This window comes from Solanum stenotomum, chromosome 12 (genome assembly GCF_019186545.1).
Source record: "Solanum stenotomum isolate F172 chromosome 12, ASM1918654v1, whole genome shotgun sequence".
In the NCBI taxonomy this organism is placed as follows: Eukaryota; Viridiplantae; Streptophyta; class Magnoliopsida; order Solanales; family Solanaceae; genus Solanum; species Solanum stenotomum.
This window is the reverse complement of record NC_064293.1, coordinates 42,794,120-42,810,730: the sequence shown is the minus strand read 5'-3', so window position 1 is coordinate 42,810,730 and position 16,611 is coordinate 42,794,120. Positions and strand designations below refer to the sequence as shown.

Below are 16,611 nucleotides of genomic sequence, written 5' to 3'. Positions count from 1 at the left end.
AACTTAGTGAATCAAATACGTATATAATTAAAAGAATGGCATGTTTTATATTAACTTATAGTTTTCCTGATGGTACAGAGATGCTGAATGATTTTCTTTTGCAAGTAAAGAGAAGCAACAATTCATACATTTTAACAGAGACATTGAAAAGAAACATCTGACTATATTTTCGCTCATCAAAAAGAATGAATTGAATGAGAAAAGAATGAGCAAAAAAGGCTTGACATCTGCTGTCCATTTTCTTCTGATAAAGTGATATCTAACTAAATTTTCTCCCAGATTTGCAATGCAACGCGAAGCATTTTAACAGCTCAACCATATACTCGAGACTCCGTGTTAACACCCAAAACTGAACAATTATATGCCTCTCAAGAGTAAAGTGAAACTTCAAGAAAAGCCAACTTCTCCTCAGCATTGAGAATTTCTGCAACTAGCAGTGAACTTTCCATGACCTGTACAACTTAATCAAAAATAGCAGACAACTATTGTGGATTGCCGTCACTGCTTCCCAAAACCCATGCTGAATTTTCTGAACGACATAGTTCCTTCATAACCTGCACAAGCATAGAAAAATATTTAGGATTCACGCCGTCAAAAAGATTTTCTATATTATTCCATCAGGAATTAGACAAAAGAAATGAAGCTTCCACACAAATTTTAGAAAATTCACTGCAATATGACGGACCACCAACATTTCACAATACAAAGTTCCAGGCAACTTGAAAGATTCTAGACCACAATAATGCAGTATAGAGTCAAGATGACATGGAAGTTTGGAACTGTTACATTTTATATTCTATCAGAAAAGGAAAAAAAGATGGGAACTGGGATTAGAGGATCGGAAACAGGATACTACAAGCATCTATCGGATACATCTGCTTGTATCCGAGCAGATAATAGTGCATGTATGTCCAAGCTATTTAAATCCCAATAACTTTCCCAGGCCAAGCCGCCTGTCAGCACATGGGAAGGATCATGACAGTGTTGCTTAGACCCAATTTACATAAAAGAAACGCAAAATAAGGAGAACCCTGACAGGAGCCCAGAGAAAAAACAAAGCCTGAGGTAGAAACATCACCACACCATATAAAAGAGGATAAGAAATGGATCCTGTCAAATGCTAGTGTTAGCTTTGCAGTTTTTGTTTCTTTTGCACTAATATCTCCCAACTCATTTGGCATATTCGGGCAGTATTGCCAACTTTTATCTTACTCCAGAAAATGTCTTTAATCATCTCTCAACATTCAAACAGGACTAAGGCATGAAATAATAAAATCCCAATCTAAAGGTTAGAAACATCTGCGATGAAGGGTGAACTTCCAATATTAAACTTAACAAAATTCAAATTTCTTAAATCGATTCTATAACAGGTTTATAGTGTTTTACCCAAAAGTAGGAACATGTATGTTTAAAATCAGGGGAGGTATGAGAGCCAGCTTGGGAAAGAGAAGAGGATTGTTACTTGTCTAGCCATTGTTTTATGAGACCTACTGGGAAACAATTTTCTCCACTCACTCCTCAATAAAAAGCTGATTGAAGACGGTCTCTTTCTCTTCTTTGCACATACTAAACAGATAGGAGATTACACTTCCATTTCCTTTTTTATATTGTTCTCTCTGGTCTCTTAGTTATCGGAATGTGCAAAATCACCACTGCTGCAAGTCATGGAAATATGAGGGGTAAATGGTACTAGGAGGGGCAGAGAAGAGATTAAAACCTTCTGCATTCCACCTTAACTTGGTCTTCAAATTTATTTATTTTTTAAAAAAGGTCCGATCGGCTTAATTTTATAACAAATGAGCAGTTTGCATAAAACAGTGCCGAGGATCATTCCCTATTCTAGGATTAGGTTGATAGCTAAAACAAAGAGCAGTTCCACGAGAAAAAAAAAATATCATGTATAGTTTTCCCTTCATGATTAGCTTGGTCTGTGGTGACCTTTCACATTTGTCGTAATCAATTTTTTTCTGTTACCTTTAGTAATTTGAACAAGACTGTCATTAATTTGAACCTAAGGGTGTGTTTGGTATGGACGAAAACAAGACCCAGAATATGTTTCCCGATTTTCCCATGTTTAGTTGGTTAAAACTTACCTTTAAGTTTCAATGATACCATTTTATCATACAAGACTCCGAATGCAAGCCTCCACTTCATCCACGCCCACTAATACGATGTACGATATCATCATCGATGTCTCGACTTCCCTGGATTATAGACCCAAGGTACTTGAAACAATCTTTCTTGGGGATAGCCTGAGGGTCAAGTCTCACCAATCTATAGGAACCAAATCCAACAACACCTCCATCGACATCCCATTACTTGCAAGTCCATTAAACGCTTCTTTACCATGAAAGTTACCAGTTCATATGTACATTCTAGTGATTGAAAGCGCTAAAAAGATGAAATAGACCTAAAATTATTTGGAGAAGGTGGATCAAAGACCTACAATCAATTGGAGTTAATGTAGACTTGGTTAGATAGAATACAACTACAGAACTAGTTGTACTAAGCTTTCATGGTTGTTGCTACACATACATTAGGTTCGAGTACGGACAAGTGTGAGATTTAGAGAACCTCTATTTTTTGAGACCCCTAAAATATGCCTTCAAGACAAATTTCTTAGAAGTATTTAAATAACCCGAAGTAGGCATATTTGATTGATTGACTAACTGAAATCGCTACATCAACTATGATAAAAACTGTTCAATTATTGACTTCTGCCACTACCTGAAACCCCATACAATAAAGTCAAAGAAGATATAACTTAATTCTCATGACAAGTAAGAAAAGAACTACTCACCTTTTGAAACTCAACAGTGGTAACATCCCTTCCCAGTTGCAACTTGGCAGCTTCAACTATAGATGCTTTCTTTAGCTTTGCACTCGACCCTTCAGCCATAAAAAGATCAATTACAACTTTCCTGAGAACCAAAACTATGTATTAGCCGCGGAGCAAGGTGTTTAAGTGTTAGTTATAATAGCAATAGTAACTAACCTCAATGCATCATACTGTGGATTATCTGGCGATGACTTCAAAACATAGACACCATGGATGTTTACAGCAATCTGATTAACCACTGTCTCTATCTCTTTTCGAAGTGCATCAGGAACACCCGTGGGTGCAATTATAGCTTTCTTTGGATCTTCCTTTTCCATCAGTTCGCAAATTTGAAGCAAACTGGCAAAAGAGTAAACAGTAGATTCTCAATTGGTTAGGGGCCATAAGTTTAGATGGAAGAACTCAGGTAAATAAAACAAGTCATGCACAGTTTTTTTCTCTTGAACAACAAAAATACTCTGTTCCTTCTAAATCTCAGACAGATGAGGAGCACGGAAAAAAGACAATGTAGTATATTCTATGTTATGATCCATTACCATTCGAGAAAGGTAAAGGAGTTATACAACATACTGAAAAGGAAACATAAATCTTGTGATGGACAATTTTGACCTAAATCCTCGCACAACTCACCTCTAACAAGAAGTCAACATAAACAGGACTCTGAGTGATACCACTGCTCAAAGGTATCAAAATATTCCAAAGCAAAGAGAAATGTCCTATAACTAGACCATCTCATCCTTTCAGAAGACTGGTCATACCAGTGTTTTGGTCGGCGAAAGGCAACACGGGTCTGTCTCGCCACAAGGCGAGGCCCTCGCCTTTTGAAGTATGGCGCCAATAAATATCAAAAAATTAAAATATTTAATTGCATATATAAATAATCAAAATCTCAATAGCAATAACATATTAGCAAATATTTCAATTCAAAACTAAAAATAGATAGTACATACTAAAAAAGCCTAGAACTTAAATAAGAAAAAAACAGAACAAAAGTCAACAGTGGGAAAAAAAAACAGACGTAGAAGAACTTTGAAGTTCAAAAGAAAAAGAAAGAAAAAGAAACAGAGGAAGAAGAAATATCAAGAAAAGAAGAAGAAATACGTATTGGTTGGACTTTGGAGTCGCCGGAGAAGTCTAGTCAAGTCGATTGGTTGGAGTTGTAGTCTAAGAGTGCAACTGTGCAAATTTGGAAAGAAAACCTAAAATTACCTTTTAACTTTTAAAAATCCTAAATTGGTCGCCCTTTTTTAAGAAAATACACAAGGTGATGCCTTTCTCGCCTTTCTCGTCATGGCGTCACCATTTGAAGATTGCCTCGCCACAAAGCTAATAGGCGATGAAGGGTTGCCTCGCCTCAGCTCTGGCCATTGGAGACGAAGCGATCACCTTTCACAACTCTGGGTCATACTCATGATGAAACAATCGGGAGGAATATTCAAGACTGGGAATTACCACACCTTATGGATTATGGTCCAAATTGGAAGAACACTATGTCAAGCCAGATATAACTGACAACCTAAAATGGAAGGATGGTCCCTATTCGGTGAAGGAAGGCTACTCTCACCTATGCTCCTCCAAAGAGATAATTGACAGATGGCCCTGGAAATATATCTGGAAAACAAAACTCTCCCCTAAGATATGTTTCAGCTGGATAGCCTTACAAGAAGTATGCCTTTAGAAGGAAAATTCGGACAGTCAATAGATGCTTTATTCGCTTCAACAATTCGGAATCCAATAGACATCTTTTGCTACACTTCCCAGTTGCAACAGATATTTGGGGTATGTTTCTCTATATTTTTGGTCTCAAATGGATTATGCCACAAAGCATAAAAGTTGCCTACAAATGCTCATCTCAATGGAAAGTTGATAAGTCCATGAGGAAAATCTGGCAGATGATTCCTGCCTGTAACTTTTGGTGTGCCTGGACAGAAAGGAACCAAAGATGTTTTTATGGGATTTCAACCCCCACTTATTCTCTTCAGGTAGATGTCTTTTATGGTTGTTCAGTTGGCAGGATCTCTCCCCTGTATAGCATTAGCTTAGTTTTGTAGCTATGGCTGATAACCTTTTGAGTATCTACTTACTTTTGTAACCTCTGCATCTTCTTGATGCCATCTATGAAATTCTCTTACGTCATCAAAAGAAGAAGAAAAGAAAGGATGAAAAAATCAAATAAAGGGAGGGTGAAATCGGGAAGAATTGAGTAAAGAGGTAACTAACTTACAGGGGAGATTAAAAATCACCTATTTACCCAAAAAAAGGTGAGGATTCTTGAACCAAACAGAAAGGGACGACAAAAGGTGGCAGAAGTTGAAGGGAGAATAGCAAATTTAAAAAGCCCCAAAATGATTGTAAATTTGCTGAGCAATCAAACCAAAGTCAATAAACCACCTGTTTGACCCAGGTTTCTGCATGCTCTAACAATTCGTGTGACTAAGATGAATACCCAAAATCACGTTTAACTAGACAATAAACAGCAAAGGCAGAAAGTTCATAAGTCATTTTCATAGACCTCACCTGCAAACCTTATGGATTCTAAAAACATTTTGAAGCGCCTTTGGTAAAGCTCCTCGAATTTCTTCTGACATAGATGTTTTCAAAAATGTGGTAGGAGTGGGCTTATCACTGCTTGACAACGCAGGAATGTTGGCATTTGGGTTTAGAGGATTCTTCAAAGTAGGCCTGTTTCTTCCTCCATGCATAATATCATTGATCTGTTTCCCCATGGACTCCCAGATAGCTTGCTGCTCTCTTACAACATCACCATAAAGGTTTTCAAATTTCTTGTCAGGAAGCTCTTTGAGCTTCCAATCATCCAGGTCAGGCCTCTCAACAGCTAATGATTTTAGAACTGGTGTTGCAGCTTTAAGGAATTCAGGCCTCCTGCCAAACACTGACTTCTTAATTAGGGTACTCTTGGTAAACTCATAAAGAACAAAATTCCTCGCTAAAACTTCAACTCCATTGTTTGTGTCATAGACTAATGAACTTTTTGGAACCCACAATCCTTGAACTAATTGTGCACAACTTTTGAGGACTTCCAAAATCTCATCAACAGGATTATCTGGCGCTAGGTGCTTTAGAGCATCAAAACGATGAATTGGAGGTCCCTGTTACAAAAAGAATTCATATTTAGAAATGTGCTGCCTTTATGAGTTATAAGCACCATGGGGCCATCTAAACAAACTTTGTTGCAGCCTTGCAGGCATAAAAATATAAAAGCAGTGCAAAATCCAAATAGTAGGTACAAACCTGAAGAAGCCAAGTTCTAACACGTTCTTCAAAAGGTTTCTGAGACAACCTGAAAACCATCCATTTGGCAACTTACAAGTTAGGAGCATATAATGACTGGGAAAGAATGCTAATTTAAGATAGTTGAGAAACATGGCATATCAAGAACTGCTATCTATTCCACATGGCTGAGACACTGAATGGAAGAAACAGCAAACTTCTGGCTAGAGAAAGAAAATAAGCAATTTAAGTCATAGGCTGCATAGTTATATTTAACTATATCAGCCACCTAGAATGAATATAAGTCACACCAGTCAATAATAATTAATTCCAAGGGATCAACTTTAACAACTGATGGCTATTAAGGATAAGGTTCTTTTTAAATGAAAAGAAATCAATTTGATAGATGACAAAGGTAGAACACCAAGGATAAGATGACCAGTGAGGTGCAAGTTTCGCTAAGTAACATGATGAAAATGTATCCAACAGCATATTCTGGAACAACAGTTCACTCCCGTCCTTGGCCTCAAGAAGTGATGAAAAAAAGAAATGGAAATAAGATTTATCACATAAAACTGCCCCAAAGATTTTTGTAGATCTGCCAATTACTCCAAAACTAGAAAGAAGAAAGACCATGTTTTCTTATTTATTTCACTGCTAGAACATCAAGAACAAAAACCACTTTCTGGAAGATTAAGTTCTCTAGCAAAAACAAAGCATAATGTATCCTTGCATTTCATACTGCTCATATTTATTACAATGACAAACCAAGAAAGCAACAAAGCTTTAAGCCTTTAACCTACTCTCCCTCTCCCCCACCCCACCTACCATCACAATGCCAAAATTAACTCTGGAACACATTTTTTTATAAACTGGGGACAACAATGCTTCCTGCATATACTATAGAATATATGTTGGAGTGAGTGAACACCTCATCTAAAAGTTTAGGCTGTTTAACAGAGCATACACTTATTTATTTAATCATGCTTACAACACACCCCTAACGTGCAGGTCTTATTCTTTTCCATGGGTCAAGCACGTGGAATTTTTTTTCATAATGGTGGTTGTGCAACTCAAAGTCAGGACATCTGTGTGCTTTGATTTGTCCATATAGTTGTTTGTGTTTATAGTCATTTTATCTTTACAAATATAACTTTTTTAAAATTTTATGGTCTTGATTCAATTTTCTTCAGTAAAATGCACGCTTTAATTTTGCCTCACAATTCAAGTCTGTGTTCTCTCCTTTTCCTGCTTAGCCTACCACTTCATGGTGTTAGTATCAAAATCTTCATAGCCCCAGTAGAGTGGAGATTTTTTTTCCCGCTTTTGACTGACATATGCAGTACCGAGTGAATTCAGAATCTAGATTGTTTCCAAAGCATGCCTTAGAGGGAACACCAATATGTACTTGACCTAAATATAGACCAAGTTCAACCATCAAAATGGGTAGGGGTGGGGGGGACCGACTGGACCTTAGAGTTTGAGCACCTAATAGCTTCCAGACTTTTCTTGTGTTCACATTCTCTCCTAATTTCCCCCAAAATATTATTTGCTCCAACTTCACACATCGCCAAAGATTAGCTAAACCTCCCAATGCTGCATTCTTAGAAATCCCCTCCACAATATTTTGGTGAACTTGATCTGTTAGTGAAATTCTCCTTTCTCCCCGAGTCCAAGCCAGCAGAAGCATTCATGTCATGGTGGATCTAGAGGGTTCACAACCCCCTCGGCTAAAAATGACACCATTTAGGTATTTTTAAATTTTTATGTATATATAAAGATTTTGAACCTCCTAAATATAAGATAGAGGTTGGCTTAGTGGTTGAGGGGGTTCAAAATTCACCTTGAGGTTCCAAGTTCAAATCTCAAGTACTACATTTTTATTTTTTGAACCCCTGTAGTGAAAAATCTGGATCTGCCACTAGAGAAATTTTCCCCATCTCAGAAAAAATTTCTCCTTCCCATTTTGATCTACAAATTTAGTCAATCAGAATAACATTCATCGACGTTGCGACTAGGCTTAAGCTACTATGTGAATTTTAGCTCTAACATTGTAGGAAATTACCAGTCCATCAACCAAAGACAAGTCAATTGCTAACTAAAAACTAGATTATGAACAAGTTATCAAAGATCATCAAAATCTCTACTCAACATTGTACAGAAAGCAAAAAGAGATTAAAGCCCCCAAGGCCTAGCTCAAGTGGCAAAAGGTGGAGGATTTGTGGCTTAGGTACGTTCAATCCCCACACCATGCAAAGCGAAGCCCGGTATTTAAGTGGAGAAGGGTAGAGGGACGGGACCATTATCCACCGAGTTTAGAAGGCTGTAATTGGTCCAAAGGGCGGGTCACAGACGGATTTCTCGGTTATAAAAAAAAAAGAAAAAAAAAGATTAAATAATTAAATAAATAAAATGAAAGGGGGAGATAAGGAAATAGATTACTGTAATATGCAATTTCTTTGAAAAAGAAGATGATAATTTGCAGTTAGTGGAATGGTCCAACNTATCCACCGAGTTTAGAAGGCTGTAATTGGTCCAAAGGGCGGGTCACAAACGGATTTCTCGGTTATTAAAAAAAAAAGAAAAAAAAAGATTAAATAATTATATAAATAAAATGAAAGGGGGAGATAAGGAAATAGATTACTGAATATGCAATTTCTTTGAAAAAGAAGATGATAATTTGCAGTTAGTGGAATGGTCCAACAATACTAGAGGATGACAACGCCACATAGCAAAGAAGAAGACAGCTCTATGATCATAGATGTAAATAAAATTTTCTTTTTGTCCTTAGCAGCACCTCCAGACCTTTCAATGTCAAAACAATAGATGTGAAGGACCAACTAAAGTGTCGGCAGTACCTTGTTCTAAGATTTCTTAATCTGTCAATGTCAGATGGCCTTGCAGGACAAATGGCGTTCAGATAATCACCCCTGTGTATCAAATTTGCAGGCAAAAAACTGGTATTAGAATAAAAATGAGAGTAGATGTGCAATTTGGATTCTGAACGTGTCAAGACATCTTTTTTTTGCATCGTTCTGTAGCATATGATATTTGGAGCATTTTCTTTTCTATTCTTGGACTAGCCTGGGTCAATTAGAGTAGAAGGTTAGTACATATTATTCCCGTTGTAGTATTATTCATGTATTTTAATATTCTTAGATTTTTATTACTATCATTAGCCTCGATCATTGTATTATCTTGCTGTTGTTTTGACTTCTTTTATATATTTCTTAGAGCAAAGGTCCTATCGAAAACAGTCTATCTTCTCAAGGTAGGGGTGTAAGGTTTGCGTACACACTACCCTCCCCAGACACCACTTGTGGGATTACACTGGATTTGTTGTTGTTGTTGTTGACTAGCCTGGGTCAAGCCTAACAGCATCAAGAAGCATATGAAAGCTGGTGTTTAGGAAACAGTGCCTGCTGCTATTTTTTGGTACATCGGGAATGAATGGAATCATAGATGTTTTGTGGGATTTCAACTCCTACTCATGTACTCAAAACAAAATGCTTACTGAATTTGTTTTAGTTGGCTCAATCAGGCCCCTGTAACAAGTTGTGTTCAATTTTTGGTCTACACGGGTATGTTGTTGTTGTTCTCTACTCCTTAGTGATAGAATAGTGTTTTAGTGTGTCTATGAGCAGGCACTATCTCTGTGGGATAACACTGGGTATGTAGTGGTATGAGGCTATGAGCAGGCACTATCTCCCTCTCTTCTAATTTTCTGCTTGCATCTGCTGGATGCTTTTTAGTGAATTACCCTTGGTTCATCAAAAAAGAATGAGAGTAGATAAATGTGTGCTCTGAGGCAGGAAATGTCTTTTAATTGTCCAGAACAGAAGCAGTTTGCAAAAAATATATATCTCTCAAGAGAAGAAGAATCAACCATATTAGCAGATACATACGGGATCATTGAAAATGGTACTGGGGAGCCTCCCTCCATGGCCATTTTCTGAAGATGTCTGGCTGAAATGTCACTCCTAGTCCCATGGTATTTTAGATGTAACCAATGCTAAAACAGGAAATGAAATAGATATCAATAACTTCAGAAGGATCCGCATTAATGAAACTGTCTGAAATGATATTGGCAACTGCATGCAGAAAGCTAACTGCTCTTGAGTAGATATAAATAGAAAACACTTGCAACAGAAACGTCAAATCCAAAATAGTAGACGGAAAATTGGCAGCCACTCAAGCTAATGAACAATATGAAGAGTTATTAGCTAATACTGAAAAGCGGAAATTTTGTCAGTACATGTTAACAGGTGTTCATACCTCTCCAATATCCTTGTAGTTCCCAGGTGGTTTGTTCTGCACAAACGGTACATGTTTCAAGAATACATCAAAGAAAAGGTAAAGCACTTATACGAAAAGTTTGAACGGTATCAGGGGAGGGATAGCCTAATTGCAAGAGATCATCCACCTCCAACAATAAGGTTAGGGTTGACTCAGGTCACCAAGTGAGGCAGAGTGGAAAGGCAGATACTGGGCTCCTGAGTCCTGGGTAAGGGTGTGAAGTTCACCATACTAGAAAAGAAGTCTTGAAAATAGCAGAAAGTGCTTAACCATAGAAGACTAATCTTTAGGCATTCCCGTTACCATTATTTATCCAAAATTGTGGCAAAGCTAGTAAATCAGGAACCGAGAAGTCCTTGACATACAACAACTACATCCCCCAGTGTAATTCCACAAGTGTGGTTTGGGGACGGTAAGAACTAAGACGTACACAGACCTTACCCCAACCTTTGTGGGGTAGAGAGGTCGTTTCCGATAGACCCTCGGCTCAACAAGTGAAGTTAATCGGAGAAGGGGAAAAGCCTTGACATATGATATTTTAAGTGCTAGCCACAGAAATGTAACATAATATCACATGAAAAGTAGTTGTATACAAGGTTCATATAAGTTGAGCTTAGGAGCTGGCATCAAATAGCAAATCATGAATGAACCTGCTTCTTTGATGGACCCATAGACTTCTTCTCCTTGACGTCTTCATTTTCACGACTTTTTTCATCATTGCTGGTGGTAAGGTTCTTCAACTCGCTTTCCTTACGATGCTGCAGTGATGGTCGGAGCTGTACAACTGCATGAACAGGATTGAGGTGTAACTGCATAACAAACAGGAAGCAAGAGTGTGACTATTGAGAGCATTAATAAGCTTTGATACTTATTTCGTTAACTTTTTTTTGAGAAGGTAACATTTGTGTATATTGACAAGAACAGTACATAGATGTACTGAAAAGTGAAAAGCATATTTACAGTATATTTTTTCTTTTGACTGCAGCAATGAGCTTCAAATAGTTATCGGCAAACTTAGAGATTTTAGTTGAAGTTTCTCACGCCAATGTATATAAGAAACAGAAAAATATAACTAGAAGGACTTGACAATTTTTTAATACTAAGTGGCAGAACTTGGGCTAAATAAGAGAGCCAGAGGTATTATAACAGTTTCCAACTCCATAGGTGACGGTTGAGTTAGATTTGACAGCAGACAGCAAATAATTTGCTTCAACTTGAAGCTGATAAAAATTGACCTGATTACATTTGAGGTTGAGAGAGTAGCCGCCCGACATTGTTCTGGTCCAAATTAATATTTTTTTATAATAAAAAAAGGACAAAAGCAGAACACGCATAAGCACATACGAAACATGTGGAAGACTAACTTTTAGTCAATCAGAACTCTACGAGACCAGAAGTCAAATATGCATTTAAGCCATCAACAACAAATCATTTACCTTATCACCAATGAGGATCCCAACAGCAAAGTCAGCGCAAGTAGATAATGGCACCCATTTTGTAGAAACAATCTGGAAATTCATAACAAATCAGATTCTGGGTCAAACAATTAGAACTGTAATTCCTGCTAGGGGAACAAATATCAAGTGCGGAGTTTCCAGAATCCAAATGTCAAAGTTCTCAAAATACAACCTCCTTATCCTACACCTAACAACAAAGTTACAACCATGAAGTAAAATGCATGTTGAACGTGACACCGCTTGATTGCATGGAGGATATATTAAGCAAAAATGATAAAACTTAACAAAGTGTATTCTTGTTCCAACACCTCATTTGCTTTGTAAAGGGTGTAGGATCGACTCCTGCTCTAAACATTTCTTTTGCAAATTTTCAAGCCTCTTTTGTTAAGAAAATTGAGGCTTAAAGAAAACGAAATTGAACACTCAACTCCACCGAAATTCAGTGTTGTGAAAGGCGATCGCCTTGTCGCAATGGCGAGAGGCGAGGCGACCCTTCATCGCCTTTTAGTTTTGTAGCGAAGTGGTCTTCAAAAGGCAATGCCATGGAGAGAAAGGTGTCGCCTTTTGTATTTCTTTAAAAAAAGGCAACCAATTTAGGGTTTAAAAGTTATAAATAATCCTCAGGCGACCCGCCAGACTTTTCCGGCGACTCCAAAGTCCAACCAATACGTATTTCTTCTTTTCTTCTTCCTCTGTTTCTTTTTCCTTCTTCTTCAGACTTCAGAGTCACTTTTACCTCCGTTTTTTTTTTTTATAAGATAAGTGGTATTTTTTTTTTGATAAAAGTAACAGTTAGTCTATATTTATCCACAGGTATACTACCTCAAAAGTGTAGTTCCCCTCCAAAAGTGTTGTAGTTACATAGGATCCTATACCTACCAAGTTACAGCTAGTCTATAGTTGTGCTGATTACTTCTGAGCTATCTAAGACTACTTGTTTACACCAAAAATAATACAGAGCTAAACATTTAAGCTTAAATCTTTGTATGTTGCTCTGCTTTCCTTCATGACATCTCTGGTTCCTCTCTAGCCATACTGTCCACCATATACATGATGGGACCATCTTCCATCTCTCCTCCTTTCTTCCTGCATTTCCATCTCTATTCCAGCACTTCAAAACCTCTTTGATCCTTCTTGGTATTAATAACAGCATCAGGAAGATGCTAAATTTACAAGATATGGCATTTGAGCTTACAAAAAAATCTCTGGCTAACTATACAAACTATCTAAGCCAGAGCTAATGAGTTAGTAAAATCCTGAAGTTGTTCAGCATTAACAGCAGGATACAAGTTGGTCCACCTAGTCTTCAAAATGCCTAAAGCAGTTGACTCTCCATCAAAACATCTCTTGTTCCTCTCTAACCAAATACACCAAAAAATACAAAGATCTTCTTGATGGCTTTGTCAACTTTCCATAGACTCCAACTCTCATATGCATCCTTAACAGTGAGGAGTGTGGTCCAATTGATGCCAGAGAGACAAAAAAACATGCGCCATAATTCTGAGGCCACCTCACAATGAAGAAGAAGGTGTCTTGGGGTTTCAGCCTCTTTTTTGCACATATAGCATCTGTTTGGGAATTGGATTTTTCTTTTCTTTATGTTGTCTTGGGTGAGACATGCCTCATATAGACCTATCCAAGTAAAAAAAACTACCTTAGGTGGTAGCTTGGTCCTCTAGATGAGTTTCCAGGGCCAGTTAGCTAGCTATCACGGGGTTTCTAGAGCACAACTGTTGATACCCTTCCTTGACTGTATAAGCTCCTTTCTGGTGTCCCCATTTGAGCTTATCAGCTACCTGGAGATTAATGTGACAATGTTGTAGTCTAGCAAAAAGGTCTACCAGATCATTCACTTCCCAATCATGCATATTCCTTCTAAATCTCAGATCCCAATTTACCTCTGTTTTTTTCCTCACTAGTTTGACTTTTGTTCTGTTTTTTTCTCATTCAAGTTCAAGACTTTTAGTATATACTATCTATTTTCAGTTTTTGAATTGAAATATTTGCTAATATATTATTGCTATTGAAATTTTGACTATTTATATATGCAATTAAATATTTTATTTTTTTAGTATTAATTGGGCCGCACTTCAAAAAGGCAAGTGCCCCGCCACTCGCCTCACCTTTTGGCGAAGGCATACCCTTGTCGCCTTTTATTGCCTTGTGGCGAGACAGACCCTTGTCGCCTTTCACTGTCCAAACACTGCTCCTAATATTAGATTCAAACTTTGACAGGGTCCCTCTTTATTAATCAAAAACAAATATAATATAAGGTTATGTTAGAGAGAGGAATCGAACCATGGTAATCAATCAGAAAAACAAAACTTAAGCGCAGACTCGGTCCGTGTCCCAGGGTGAACTATCAAATATATACTCGATTCTTAAGGTATATATGTCGACTAAAAAGAAACTGAGTTCAACAGGATCCCATGACCCCCCCCCCCCACGTTCCACGTGGGTCTGCCTTTGTCTGTATACACACGTCCATTAAGAGCACGGAGTAGGCCCAAAACAGATGGTATTACAAATGGAATTTAAGGTGGAGAAATGGAGAGAAATGTAATACTCCCTCCATTTTAATTTGTTTGCCTATTTTTGACTTGGCACAGTGTTTAAGAAATAGAGAGTTTTGAATGTTGTGGTCTTAAATTAAGAATATGTAGAAGGTACTAAAATGTCCTTCAATTTTATGGTTTTAAACATGCTAAATTAAAAGGTTGCCAAACAAAAGGAAAGAGACATTCTTTTTTAATCTATAATTCTGCTACAGCATTAATTTCTTATTGTATAAGATGCTATATATGTTAATCTGGACTAAATGGTTCAAAGCATTTATAACTCCCAAGAGGTCCACGGTTGGAACTTTGAACTGGATAAAGTATCTTTTTGAGTATGTATATATGATGAGGCGAAAATATTTGAAAAGAAAAGCTGAAGGCTGCAGGGTATAAAACTAGGAAACTCAAGTTCGCAACAGTAGCGCCAGACCAAGTGAGCTGCAATGCTTTTAATATGGATTTTTCCGACTAAGTAAATCAGCCCCTGCCAACAAATGTACCGGGTAACTACTGCACAAGGCTTACACATATAAAAAGAAATCACCTAGTTCCCTTTTTTTGTCTTTGTTGCTGATTTAAGAAGAGAAAAAACATTAAAAGTCTAGCTTCCATATATCTAAAAGAACCTGCTTTTTTATTGTTGCTGCATGTACAGAGTCTCTGTCGAAATTCTTAGAATCAAAATCTATTGCCAAATCAACTTCCATTTCTGCCGTTGAAGGTCTCAACCTCACCTGCAAAATGATAAAAAAAAAAAATTGATTTCAGGCATCCAAACTGATCATTTAAAACCAGCCAATCCATACCTGCCTTTAGTATTATCACATAACAATGACCAATTTGTTCAAAGGAAAACATTAAAAGCAGTTGTAACTCACGTCTTGGCATTTTTCATCCAATCCATAGGGACGCCATTCGGATCTCAACGGATATTGGAGTACATAGAACTGAAAAAGAAAAGAAAATATACTTCACAAATAGAAAAATTTGCAAATTCAACAAATAAGCAACCGTATATTGAATCAAGAAAATCTACCTCATTAGCGGAAGGGGTAAGCCACACGTCAACTTCACGGACAACTTCATCTCGATCGCTATCAGTTTCCATTGTGACTTGTTCTTCTGCGAGGTCGTTTCCCGTCGTCTCTCCATTCAATGGAACGTCGTCCTCAACCGTTGCCTCTCCGTTTTTCGCTATATGATCTCTTAGAGGGGGTTGTGATACCAATTCTTCCTTTTTAGTCGAAATATCTGAATCTACCTTCAATGGCAGTGTTTCACTTTTGGGTTGGGGCTTCAATTTGGAATTCTTGGGAACAAAACGAGCTTGCCTGCTCGGGACTTTACTTGGACCGTCGAAGTCCAAATCCATCTCTGCAATTTTTTGGATGGAAAAGTGAAACTTCAACTCCAATTAATAATGGTGGATGAAGGGTTTAGGGTTTATTAGTTGGAGCTGATGATTTAAGAGCTTTGGGGGTCTGTTTTACCTTCTCTGATTAAAGAAGAGCTCAATAAAATAAAATAAAATAAAAAATAGGTTAAAAGAACTATTATAAGAAAAATTAAATAAGGGGCATGATTATAACATCATTACCCACAAGGAAAATTAAAATAATGAAGTAAAATCAGAATTGTAAGGATTGAGTTAAATATTTGGTCGGATTTAGGATGAGTTGAGTCCAAATAATTATAATTTTTTAAATGTTTTTTTTCTAAAAATTTGTAATTGTTTCATCATCATTAAAATTATATTTGTATGTTATAACTATAGTTTACATTATTGCGCTCCATAGCAAATTTTATGTTTGCTATGGAGCTTTTGATTTGTATAATTCGCTACAAACATCCAATTTTATACAAATTGCTTTGTTTTGTATAAATTCAGTTATACATTGTAATTTGTATTATAAGATTTGTATTTGTATAATTATAAGTGTATAAGATGAAAATATATGTATTTATATTTGTACATACAATTTTCTCTCATTTTATACAAACAAAAATGCATTTTATACCGAAATGTATAAAATGACTAATTGTATACTGAAAATGGTTAATTGTATATCGAATCAGATGACAAAAAAAAATGTTTGCTGTGAATTACAATAAAATAAACTATGGCTATAACATTTAATTTGAATTAATAATTTGTTATTTCATACAATTTTTCCTTAAATAAATAATATAAATTATATTTTTGATTGAAGAGACCATGAAAACTAATTAG

General features: G+C 36.8%; 1 protein-coding gene across 1 annotated transcript; it reads right to left on the bottom strand.

The window, feature by feature from the left end:
* Positions 1-50: 50 nt before the first annotated feature.
* Positions 51-15,877, bottom strand: LOC125848857 (uncharacterized). The gene is made up of 13 exons (XM_049528801.1): positions 15,418-15,877; positions 15,260-15,328; positions 15,008-15,115; positions 11,803-11,874; positions 11,017-11,175; positions 10,346-10,381; positions 9,976-10,082; positions 8,929-9,000; positions 6,092-6,140; positions 5,357-5,949; positions 2,996-3,178; positions 2,801-2,921; positions 51-554 (listed from the first exon to the last, which is right to left on the bottom strand). Exons 1-13 carry the CDS (start codon positions 15,751-15,753, stop codon positions 483-485), a joined length of 1,977 nt encoding a protein of 658 aa, XP_049384758.1. The 5' UTR covers positions 15,754-15,877; the 3' UTR covers positions 51-482.
* Between the last annotated feature and the right edge of the window lie 734 nt (positions 15,878-16,611).

Coding starts and splice junctions, on each gene's coding strand:
- LOC125848857 (XM_049528801.1), bottom strand. CDS start 15,753: ATGGATTTGGACTTCGACGGTCCAAGTAAAGTCCCGAGCAGGCAAGCT. Junction 2,922..2,995: donor CCACAGTATGATGCATTGAG/GTTAGTTACTAT, acceptor TTTGGTTCTCAG/GAAAGTTGTAATTGATCTTT. Junction 555..2,800: donor CCACTGTTGAGTTTCAAAAG/GTGAGTAGTTCT, acceptor ATGCTTGTGCAG/GTTATGAAGGAACTATGTCG.